We start from the raw sequence: 11,694 nt of genomic DNA, 5'->3' as shown, positions 1-11,694 counted from the left end.
TAAGGGAGGAGCAGTCTCATCCACTACACCACATCCTTTGATGATTTTGTTAAGTAGAATTTAGCTATGGGTGAGTGATAGAATATCACAAAATATCCTTTTAGCTATCAAACGAATTTCGAAGCTAATTCCTATTTTCCTTAAGTCAAATTTTGTAATAAACATTTTTTTTTTTACCAAAAAGTCCTTTCATCTAGTTGACGGAAATAAGCATTATTGTAAATTAAGGTATTGCCTTGGAAACAAAGTGTTTTAATTTAGTATTTTCTGACATGTATTCTAGATAAAATTTTAATGATTTTAAAGTCCTAAATATAAGGACTTCTTACTTAATTCAAATAAGGAAAGATTTAAAAATAATAAATCTGATTTAATTCAAACACCGAAAAATTAGTTAGGAGAATAATCAAATGACTATTTTATCTAGCGTGAACTCTATTTTAAAAGGATAAAAAGGCGAACGACATTTCGCTAAGGGCCTTCGTGCTTTTAATATAGTATAAATTATATACAAGCGCTTGTTAATTTATACTAATAGTATTTGTAATTCCCAGAACGCACTTGTGGGAACTCACTGGGTTGTTGATGTTGTAGTATTTGCAGTTTGATTCTAAAATTATATACTCTAAGATGTCAAATAAAAGTCTTCATGTATTACTTGATATTATATAAAAGATTGATAATTTTTTAAAACCAAACACGTGTTGTATAGTTTACACCCGTATATCCAGATTTTAACCAATCATTATACAAATAGAAGCAATTATACGATTATTATCAATCAATGTTAACAATTAGTACATTATATTTCATGCATAAAACTTTTCCGTGAACCAAAGAGTAATAACAACTTAGCATATGCTCGAGTAATCTTACTCTGGGAATGATGCTTTAACGAGAGATGTGGTGACATTTGAAATGGTTAACAACAATCCGTAGCGAATCCAGGAATTCTACTAAGGGTGTTCAAGATTTAATATACTTGTATAAAAAGTAATTTTTGATTTCATATATGCAATATAATTTCTTATATACAAGGTATAATTTTTTGACGAAGGGTGTTCAACTGACCACCCTTCATTGTATGCGGCTACGCCACTGACAACAATAGTACGTTGGTGTTCAAAAGAACCAAAAAAGCTGAATATTATCATGGACTAGTATTAGCAAGAAGCTGTACAGGGCAAATATGATACAAAACTACATTCACATTCATTTTTCAGTAATGGAAATAATTATCTTGCTATTTGGAACTACTACAAGTGTAGTAAGTTTGATATCAGATTCCAACCTATCCATGTTTTTTTGTCAGAGGGGGAAACAAAATTGAGCTGAAACATCTCCTTAGAAACATGTTCTCCTGTTTCACAGAATCCAACAAGCTTTGCTACAACTTCTGCACTATCGCGTACATTTTGCATGTTAAGAGGATCCGACCAGAGCTTATTCACAAGTTGTAGCCGCCTTCTCTGTTTTCCATCAGGTGGAATGTCCCATTTCACGTAAAGCATTTCCCTCTCTTCTGCGTTTAGCTTTGAACTCACCCTTTTCGCTAGATATTCCCTCTCCTGCTTCAGTGCCTTAATACTGTATATATTCAAAAGCAAAGAGCAATGGTTAGATTCCAAGAGTTGGTAATTTTCAACTAAAGGCCTTATGAAGTTCATATATAAAAGACCTCGATGAGACATAGCCAGCAGCGTCATCACCCAAGAGTGCAGGGCTTGCGTTACCAAGCCCTGCTAAGTGCTCGTCTAACCATGTCAACCTCCGAAGCTCAACTTCCAAGTATATCTGATCCGATGGATCCCCTTTAAATAACATGTAAAATTGTGTTCGGTGCACTAAAGACACATGGCACAAATGCCACAACATTATAATTTGCTGCCTTTGATCCTCAAACACCAAGTGCCATGACAATGGAGATTGATCGCTTATATCAGCTTCATCACTTGCAGCTTCATTTGCCTCCAACTCCAGCACCTGGTTTTTACACGTTACACAAAAGTTAATCAAAATGATATTTTTTATTTATCAAAAGAAAAGAAACCCTGCATTGGAGAGGTTGCATATGTTGTCAAAAAAGCGACAAGGAGAGTGAACATAAATCCTAACCTGGCAAACAAGCAGCTGCTTTTGGTACTGTAACTTAGCCACCCTTTCTTTCAGCTCAGTAACATAAGCTTTGATACTCCGAATATTATCCTCAGCTGCTTTTTTAAACATCGTTTGCATCTTCTTCATATTAACAGAGTTTGACTGCCTTGATCCAGGAGTACAGTTACTGTCCTTACTTTTAACCGGAGTGCCTAGTTGGCTACAGAATGAGTCACCAGCAGATCCAACATTATTGCATTCCGGCGGCGCCCTGTTCTCAATCTCACCCTCCACAATGTTGCAGGATGAAGGAGACATAGGAGAACATGGCGATCGAATTATATTTGGAATGTTACTGGTGTTGCTCAAGTTAAACGGAAGCACCCTTTTCTTTTTTGATGGGGCGGTCCTTGAATCAGCAGATTCATGACAACTTGGAAGATGCATGACTAATTCGTCTATAGATCTCTGAACATTCTCAAGTTTCTGTTCTAGAGATGCAATGTTGCTTTCCTGAGATCTCAGCCGTGCAATCTCTTCTTTCAAGCTAGCTTTATCTTTTATCTCAATTTGTTCAGGAATATAACTTATTTTCTGCAGTTCTTTAATTTCCGAGAACAATTTTGCAATCGTTTCCGTGGCCCCTTGGCTGCCAATTCGGTGAGATGCAAACTCTTTGTGAAGCAACTGAAGTGCATGATTTGCTTCATCGCCAAGCTGCCTCTGTCTCATCTCAAGCTTTCGGATCTCATGCACTAGCATAGATGGATTGGTTGAGTTGGTCGACCTCCTAATGGCAGCTTGCCTCTCGAGTAAACTTTTTCTTCCCAAGTTTGTAGAAAGAGATGCGCCAGAAACTTCTTCATCTTCAGGTGTAAATGAAAGGCATTTTACTACTTGACGAGAAGGTCCATGATGATCTGAACCCTGAAATGAGCATATGCCAGCAGATTTACTTTCCAAGACTCAAATCTGCCGAAAAAAGAAGGTAAAAGTTACGAGTTCTATCTAAATGCATCGACCTTTTGTACCTTGAGCTCTTTCTTTGATCTTCTTTCTAGTTCGAGCTGGGATTGTGCTAGGTCACGCTGACGTTTCAGCTCATTCATCTCCTCCTCCATCTGTATCTCACAAAAGTTTAGGATAAAGACAAATATAATAATTCATATGTAAGAATGGTACATTAGCAGCAAATATTACAATTCCACCTCAACTAACTATTACTTTCAACTGAGAAAATATGAACTTAATGTTTCATACTATGTATTAAGATTGTCCTAAGTCATACAAATTCAGATGTGATTGCAGAAAAGGCAGCCATCTGCATGACTACATCCAAAATTAGCAGATATTTATGTGTATTTTGATAGGATCGGTAAAAAGCATCTTAAAACCATATCTCACCATCCTTTTTTAAAAGTAATTCCCATATCTCACCATCTGCTCAGGTGCATCTATGCAAATTCAGATGTGATTGCAGAAAAGGCAGCCATCTGCATGACTACATCCAAAATTAGCAGATATTTATGTGTATTTTGATAGGATCAGTAAAAAGCATCTTATTACCATATCTCACCATCCTTTTTTTTTAAAAGTAATTCCCATATCTCACCATCTGCTCAGGTGCATCTATGCAAATGGAGTTTTTGGGTACATAGCTAAAATTTGTAAGGCGAGCTTGTAAGCTGTAATGAAATGCTAACGTGGATTAGCTTCTGTCAATGTAGACTTTTCAATTCCGTCGCGCAATAAAACAAGCAACTCTTCACACATTAAAAAATGGGAAGCAGTAATAGACAAATAGATGCCAGAGGTATGACAATGGTATGATACTATAAGTGCTTACCCCCCCCCCTTTCTCTTTAGCTATGGCTAAGATAATGCTGGAACAAAACTATACTACTGAAAAGCATTAGTGTACCTTTTGGATTTTCCGCTCCTTCTCGATTAGTAGAGATCTTAAACATGGGGAGGCAGCAGGGTCAGGACTTCGGAGCTCTGCTTCAAGTCTGGAAACTTCCTTTTGTAAATGCTTCAGCAATTGCTTTTCAGCAACAACCTGAGAAAATAAACGAAAACAAGAAAGAAAAAGAAGTCAAACATGAAGGACTTTGAATTGTAGAATTACTAAGTAGAATAAGTATAGCTTATAACAAACTCCCTGATTTTTTTGTAATACAGGTGTATTTCATTTGCATAAGAAAAAGGAACCTGTATGTACTATAGAAGTTTAAACTTCACTTTTACAAATCCAATTCACTCTACGAGATAACCACTAATCTCATACCATGTTTACTTGCGCAGTGGTAGTCACTTCTTTTGCACTTGTTGCAAAGCATAGCGTATTGCGTGATTGCTCTACATGACTTAAAGCCGGACTCAAGGTGCATATGATTGCTGTTCTCGAATTTCCACCAAGTGAAGACTGAAGTATCCTCGTCAATTTTGAATCTCTGTAAGGAATATGGCCACTCCTTTTTCCACCACTGCAGCTGAAATTCAACAATTTATGTCCCAAGGATACTAACTGATTATAATCAAATGGATTGTTCTTACAAGTAACAAGAATGTCAGATTCATGAAAGGCTTATCGCCAATAACAATGGAAAGCCACTAAAGCAGTACTACCGTTTATGCATATGGAAATAATGCACAATAACGAGAACAAGAGACGTTGTTAGATAATAGTGTGAAAAGAAAGCAATGTGATCACCTTCTTCTAAGTTGCAAAAACTTTCTCAAGTAGCTGAATATCATGGTATTACTAATTACCTTAGTTTTCTTATCACATTTGTCAGCGTGAGCAAGCTACGGTTAATATGGCTTCCTTCTTTCAACCTTGTACCATCTGCACTTGTTTGCGACGCACGCTCAGAACCAGCCAAATCCACAAGGTTCTACAGATATTCAGAGTGTTATATATTGGCATTTCATGCATGACATTAGAAATATACAGTATCAGGTACTAGAGGTCCTTACCAGAGTTGCCAAGAATGATTTCACGCATCCCGAGTTTTCTCGTATGCTGCTCTCAATCGTCTGAAAAGAAAGTTTCAACAAAAAATAAGCACAGGATCAGCTGTGTGAATAGGATGCTACAACACATGTAAAAGCATTATGGATGGAGATAAGATACATAATAATACATCATAACATGACTAATAAGTATGAAGAATATTCCACTTATATAATTCACCAAAATAAGAACTGTTGTGATGCCACCACCTCAGAAGTCCCAGGTCTCAGCATATAAAGAGTCGCCAACTAAATACAACAAATTACTAATGTCTTGTTAAATGGTTAAGGAGTTTGTCTTCATAGTTATTGGGTTATATTGGTACAACCAAGTAAATAACAAGAATTTTAAATGATGATGTAGTCCAACGTTAATTTTCAGGGCTGCATCCTATAATTCCTATCTCATGCCAACGTGCAGAAGAAAACTTTACAATGCCAAATACTCATAAACTTAGTAGAAAAGGGACCAGCATCTTTTACCAGTCTAATTATCTGGTGAGAGCGTGAGCTTTTGTCATTTAGGGCTGTTTCACCGACCTGCCTGTGAGCTGCAACAAGCACACGTATTTGTAGCCACAAGGTCAGCGGAAATTCTCAACTTAAATATATAAAAGACTGAGGTTTCTAAGGCTATATATTCTATATAAGATACGCAGTTATGTATAATTAAAGACTATTTTGTCGAACCAAAAGTATGTAACTCACCTTCAACAGTACCAATTAAGGTTTTCAGATGCTCTTCATCCTTCACAATCTCTTCAACTTGTTTTTCTACGATAACCCCTTTCTGCATTCAAAGGCCAAATTTCAGGAAAGATTTATTTATAAGGAATTCTAATTAAGAAACTTGAACTCATAAACTAAGAGAAACTTATTTACCTCAGGATCATCCAACAGCCGGAGTGAGACAGACTCACGATTCAAGAGGTCCACTACTGTCTCATTATATATTTCTAAAGCAGAAAATTTTAGCACAAAGTCTCTCTCAGTAGTCTGTAAATATAGAAGGAAAAGAAAAAGAAGCAAAACATCCGATTATCAAAACCGCAATTTCTCAATCATACAGAAACGACAAAAGATTCGGGAGAAAATATGATTTACCAATTTGATGCGCTCATAAATGTCGTTAACAGCACTTTCTGTTATTCCTCTCATTGTGAATGTCTTCCCACTACTTGTCTGCCCATATGCAAATATGGTTGCTGCAAAAGGAAAAAAGATATTACTTCCACGAAAATGATGCAACTATATTAAATCTAAACTTTGGGACTAAATTGAAATGTACAGTGGTTCTACCATTTATCCCATTTAGAGCAGAAAGAGCAACATCTCTGGCCCCTTGTTCATAAACCTTGCTAGTTGAACACGTCGGGTCAAAGACATAATCTGGCACAAAAAGAAAAAAACAGGTAAGTAGACAAAATTCAAAAATCAAAACCTACAACCAAAGACTATTCAGGCGCAATTCACGTTAATTAACCTACCAAATGAATAAGGACCAGTGTGTCTTTCATGATTTAGGTTCTTTGAGACAATTGTTTGTTCATCAGGGAAATCCCAGGCAATAAGATCATAGGCTGCTTGTTCTTTTGGGCTTAGAGGCCGCACACGAATAGTGACAAGTATCTTCTCTTCACGGATCTTTGAAGGGGTCGTCCTTCTACTTCCTGGTACACGTGAAGGTGTCCTTACAATCTTTGATAATGGTGTTGTTACTGGCGTTCCTATCACCATCTTTCTCAATTATACCATCCTATTCAACAATCATAACATCATTATAAATCACTGAACAGACATAAAAAAACAATTATTGGGCCCATGATTGAGAGCATCAAATTGAACACCCATTCTTGACATGAAATTATCAAACGATATAACAAAATCACCAACTAAATTTTACGAAAATTTGGAAAGGAACATATTTACTTTAATCATACACTCACTTAAGCTCCTTTCACTACTAAAGAAAAGCATTAAAAGCAACAAAATCCCACCATTTTACTGGTGTTCAGATCACCATCTTTGTTAATTATACCATTCTATTCAACAATCATAAAATATAACATTATTATAAATCACAAAACAGACATAACAAAAACAATTATCGGTAACTCCCACTCCTGACATGAAATTATCTATTTACCAAAATCAAAAACTAAGTTTCAAGAAAATACGAAATAAGAACATAATTTACTGTAGTCATACAGTAACTTAAGCTCCTTTAACTACTAAAGTCTAAAGTAAAGCATTAAAATGACCCAAAACCCCACCATTTTAAACAAGAAATTGTTTCCCTTGAACATAACACAAATCAACTATTTGGCACATGACTGATATCATCAAATTAAACACCCACTCTTGACATGAAATTATCAAACCACATACCAAAACCACCAACTAAATTTCAAGAAAATACAGAAAAAGAACATTATTTACAGTAATCATAAACTAACTTAAGCTCCTTGACCCTAAATTTTAAACAAGAAAATATTAAACGTTGAACCCAAAACTTCAAACAGCAAAAAGGTTTCTAAAAAATAAGCAATCTTGTGAAAGATAATGTGATATCATCAATTGCATTTCAAGTAAACAAATAACAGATAGAAAAAAACTAAACCCGGATGAAGTAAAAAGTCTTGAGATAACAAACAGGAAATAGAAATGGAAATGGAAAGAAGAAGACTTACCCCCAAGAAATGCGAAGAAATGTTGAAGTAAACTGAAATCTAAAATGGAAAGAAAGATTTTTGATAGACAAGATTTTGCAGGGAGAAAACTTGAGAGAATAACGGCTAGTTGAATCTAATATTTATTTAACAAAATATTCTTTTTGTTCCGTTTCCGTACGCCTAGCGCACCTGAAAGACGTTGATTTATATCTGGGTCGGAGCCTCTTAGGTGATAATGGGTTATCCGTGGAAGTGTATTTGAAAATGTTTGGGTTGAATATACAGTTTAGTCCCTCAAATTTATGTTTGTGACATGTAGCCCAAAACTAAGGTTTAACCAAAGATTAGACCTTAGTCTAACGTTGTTCCGAAAAAGAATAATTTTTCAAGGGTTATATTTGAACAACTTTTTAAAATAGGAACAAAATCTAAGCAGTAGCATACAAAAGGACATTTGTGTAAATCACGAGTCGTTTGGATTTGTAATATACATTTCATAATATTATAGAGACCTTCATTCTTTCATACTTTTTCAACTTTTATTTTGTTTAAATTTTTTCATCGTAAGAATGTAACTAATTCATTTATGACACAAATCTTCTTTAAATTCTATCAATTGAAAAAAAAAAAATCAAAATGAGAAAAGGCTCTCTATTCTTTTCATGACCCAAAATCACTCCGAATGAGTCGTGATGACACCTAATCTCTAAATTAGGTAAGCCGAGCATTAACAGAAATAACATTGATATTCACTAACTTCAAATTAAATAACTCTGAACACTTACAATTCCCAAAACCGGTAGTACAAGTCGTAAGCCCTTCTAGGAGTAGTTATACATAATAAATACATCACTATTCCGGAACAAGAGGAACCAATGAAAATAAGTACAAATAAAGGTGACTCTGAGGCCCGCGAACGCAGCGGCAGGTTTACCTTGAGTCTCCACCGCGACGATCCGCGCAACTACAAATACCTGGATCTGTACAAAAATATACAGAAGTATAGTATGTGCACACCACAGCGGTGCCTAGTAAGTATCAAGACTAACCTCGGTGGAGTAGTAACGAGGAACAATCAAGACACCTACTGGTCAAATAAATTGAACAAGATATGATAATAAACTATTAAGATAAAGATAACAAAGTAATATCAACAGTAGGGAGAAATCAAACTACAAACAATAGAGAGAATAAAGGGAAACACGGATGAAAATGAAAGATAACCAAGTAAATTAACACCAACATAGCTGGGACACAGACAAGTAAAAATGTGCTCGAATAAAGAAGACGATGTTAACTCAATCAATCATATCATTGCTGATACACTATTCCGAATCCTCGATGTCTCATATCATAACTTCAACATCCAAACCTTGAGCACACATGGTACCTTGTGCCCATATATTTCTATCTCACTTTGCACAATAACATCCTCGTGCTATCCAGTACATAACGTCCGTAACAAATGCAATTAAGATGTTCAAGGAGTCTCATTTATACAACATAAGGTAAATTACAACATCTAAACCAATTAGGAATTCATTGAGAAAGATGATGTTATTTTTAGAAATCATTTGAGTGAAGAAAATACCTTTTCAAATAAAAATACAACATCGAATAAATTATCGCCTTTAATATAGTTTTTATTAAATTAGCACTTAATAGAAATTCCTTTTTAAACAAAATACAACCTCAGACGGTTTAAGAAAATTTAATTGAAAAACTAATTGAAATAAAAATATAACAATTATTGGAATTTGAAATATTAAAATGTATATATAAATACGGCGAGTTCAAATTTAAAAGTCATACAAAGTAGCGTAATATTAATTCCTTTATTTTAAATCACTATATTACTAACAACTTAGCAGGACAGGAGGAAATGATTCAACGTAGTAAATTTACTTTGAAAATTAATTCACTAGAGTAATAGTTTCAGGATAAGAATTCAAGGAACAACGGCAAGTCAATAACTCAATGTCAATAACCCGATCCTCAAAACTCAGTGGAATCCGAAATACAAATTATCAAAGTCTTAAACAAATGAACTAGGGTCTTATCAGTATCCAGCTATAACCAATCCTAAAGTGAAATGTAAAACTACAGAATAACTTGCACAGTCAGAGAGGAATACATAAGCACATATATTGATGCGGCGCGCATGCCGATCCCACCAATCCTCCTTTATTCCTCCGTAATAATTACAATAAGAGTAAATAATATATATATTGCGGCGCGCAACCCCATCCCACTAATTCTCCCTATTTCTCCGTAACAATTACAATAAAAGTAAATTATATATATATATATATATATATATATATATATATATATATATATATATATATGTTGCGGCGCGCAACCCGATCCAACCAGTCCACCCTTATTGCTCATCAATATATCACCCTTATTTCTCTTGTTGCGCCGTGCAATCCGATCCCACCTGTCCACCCTTATTACTCCTGTTGCGGAGTGCAACCTAATCCCACCAGACAATATCAATTCTCCCTTATTCCTCCTCAATATATCACCCTTATTCCTTCTGTTGCGGCGTGCAACCCGATCCCACCTGACAAAGCTTAAATCAACAACTACAACAACTCAATTATAAGAATTTCTACTACCAAGAGTATGAGTACATTACAACTAGAGAATCACATAACAAAGGAATACAACAACCTTTAGAAAAACTACAAGACATGTAAGGCACGTGATAACTACACAGGTAATCACAATAATTTAGACAAGTAACATATATGCACAGAGTCATAGAGGAGCTCAAAATTAAGAAGTAATAAAACAACAAGAAATGCAATAACTTCAACTAAGGCAAATAAGGCCAAGCAACGAGCAAGAGATAAATAAATGCTAACAATATCATATAGAGCATGTAAGTGTAGCCTAACAACAAGATACCACATATTATGACAATTTGATCAAAGGCATGAAAAATGATTAGACAATCTAACCGGTCAACACACATATAAACTGTGTACCCACTCGTCACCTTGCATACAAAGCTTTCACATATCAAGATAGCACAATTGACTCGATTCCTAAGGGGTGGTTTCCCCCACACAAGGTTAGGCAAGATACTTACCTCAATTCGGTCAACTCAATGCTCAATTTAGCTTTTCCTTTACCAATTTACCATCGCTCAGCCCAATCTAGCCAAAGAAGAGTTAAATACCTCAAACAATGCAAGAAAAAATAATTTCAATTAACAAAGCTATGATCCTTATACAATTTGTAAAAAGTCAACAAAAGTCAATTCCTCGGGCCCGCACCTCAGAACCCAACAAAATTTACAAAACCCGAACACACATTCAATTATGAGTCCAACCATACTAGTTTCACTCAAATCTGACTCCGAATCGATATTCAAAACTCAAAAATTCACTTTATGAAATTTTAGACAAAACCTCCAAATTTTACTTTGAAATCATCAATCAAATGCCTAAAACCAAGAAGGATTTATGAAATATAGCCAATATCGAGTATAGAACACTTAACCCAATCCATATAGTGAAAATCACCTCTTAAAATTGTCCAAATCCGAGCTCCGCAACTCAAAATATGACCAAATGAACAAACTTATGATATTAAGTATTTTTGTCCAGCTGTTCTACCTTGTTTTGCATGCCAAATAATCTCGAAACTCGCTTTTAATACCTCTTATGTGTTTTATGTGAAATTTCAGTCAAGTTAGGCTTTTGAATCACTCTATTTGGCCTTATAATGAAGGAGATATGTTAGTTTCAATATTTGAAAATAGTGCAGATTTTTAAATACGAAGTTAGTGGCAATTTCGTAATTAGTCTAAAAAGCAAAATGACCATAAAATCCTCCTACGATGTCCAAATTTGACGATTCTTCTTGCTATAGCTCCTTAATTACGATACGGATCTAA

The 11,694-nt window shown here is 35.0% G+C and overlaps 1 protein-coding gene across 2 annotated transcripts; it reads right to left on the bottom strand.

Moving 5' to 3' along the window:
- Positions 1-1,115: 1,115 nt before the first annotated feature.
- On the bottom strand, positions 1,116-7,940 carry LOC104234406 (kinesin-like protein NACK2). Of its 2 annotated transcripts, none has more exons than XM_009787967.2 (15): positions 7,803-7,940; positions 6,600-6,868; positions 6,412-6,501; positions 6,217-6,317; positions 5,995-6,108; positions 5,821-5,902; positions 5,596-5,663; positions 5,077-5,136; positions 4,870-4,994; positions 4,385-4,589; positions 4,019-4,156; positions 3,120-3,218; positions 2,116-3,024; positions 1,679-1,983; positions 1,116-1,587 (listed from the first exon to the last, which is right to left on the bottom strand). In XM_009787967.2, exons 2-15 carry the CDS (start codon positions 6,847-6,849, stop codon positions 1,257-1,259), a joined length of 2,877 nt encoding a protein of 958 aa, XP_009786269.1. In that variant the 5' UTR covers positions 6,850-6,868; positions 7,803-7,940; the 3' UTR covers positions 1,116-1,256. The 2 variants fall into 2 exon arrangements, with proteins under 2 accessions (XP_009786269.1, XP_009786271.1); XM_009787969.2 differs by having other exon boundaries at positions 3,129-3,218.
- Between the last annotated feature and the right edge of the window lie 3,754 nt (positions 7,941-11,694).

The sequence above is a fragment of the Nicotiana sylvestris genome, chromosome 7 (genome assembly GCF_000393655.2).
Source record: "Nicotiana sylvestris chromosome 7, ASM39365v2, whole genome shotgun sequence".
Taxonomy (NCBI): domain Eukaryota; kingdom Viridiplantae; phylum Streptophyta; class Magnoliopsida; order Solanales; family Solanaceae; genus Nicotiana; species Nicotiana sylvestris.
The sequence above is the reverse complement of the archived record's forward strand: the minus strand, read 5'-3'. Positions and strand labels throughout refer to the sequence as shown.

Coding starts and splice junctions, on each gene's coding strand:
- LOC104234406 (XM_009787967.2), bottom strand. CDS start 6,849: ATGGTGATAGGAACGCCAGTAACAACACCATTATCAAAGATTGTAAGG. Junction 6,502..6,599: donor CACTGGTCCTTATTCATTTG/GTAGGTTAATTA, acceptor TTTTTGTGCCAG/ATTATGTCTTTGACCCGACG. Junction 6,318..6,411: donor TGCTCTAAATGGGATAAATG/GTAGAACCACTG, acceptor TTCCTTTTGCAG/CAACCATATTTGCATATGGG.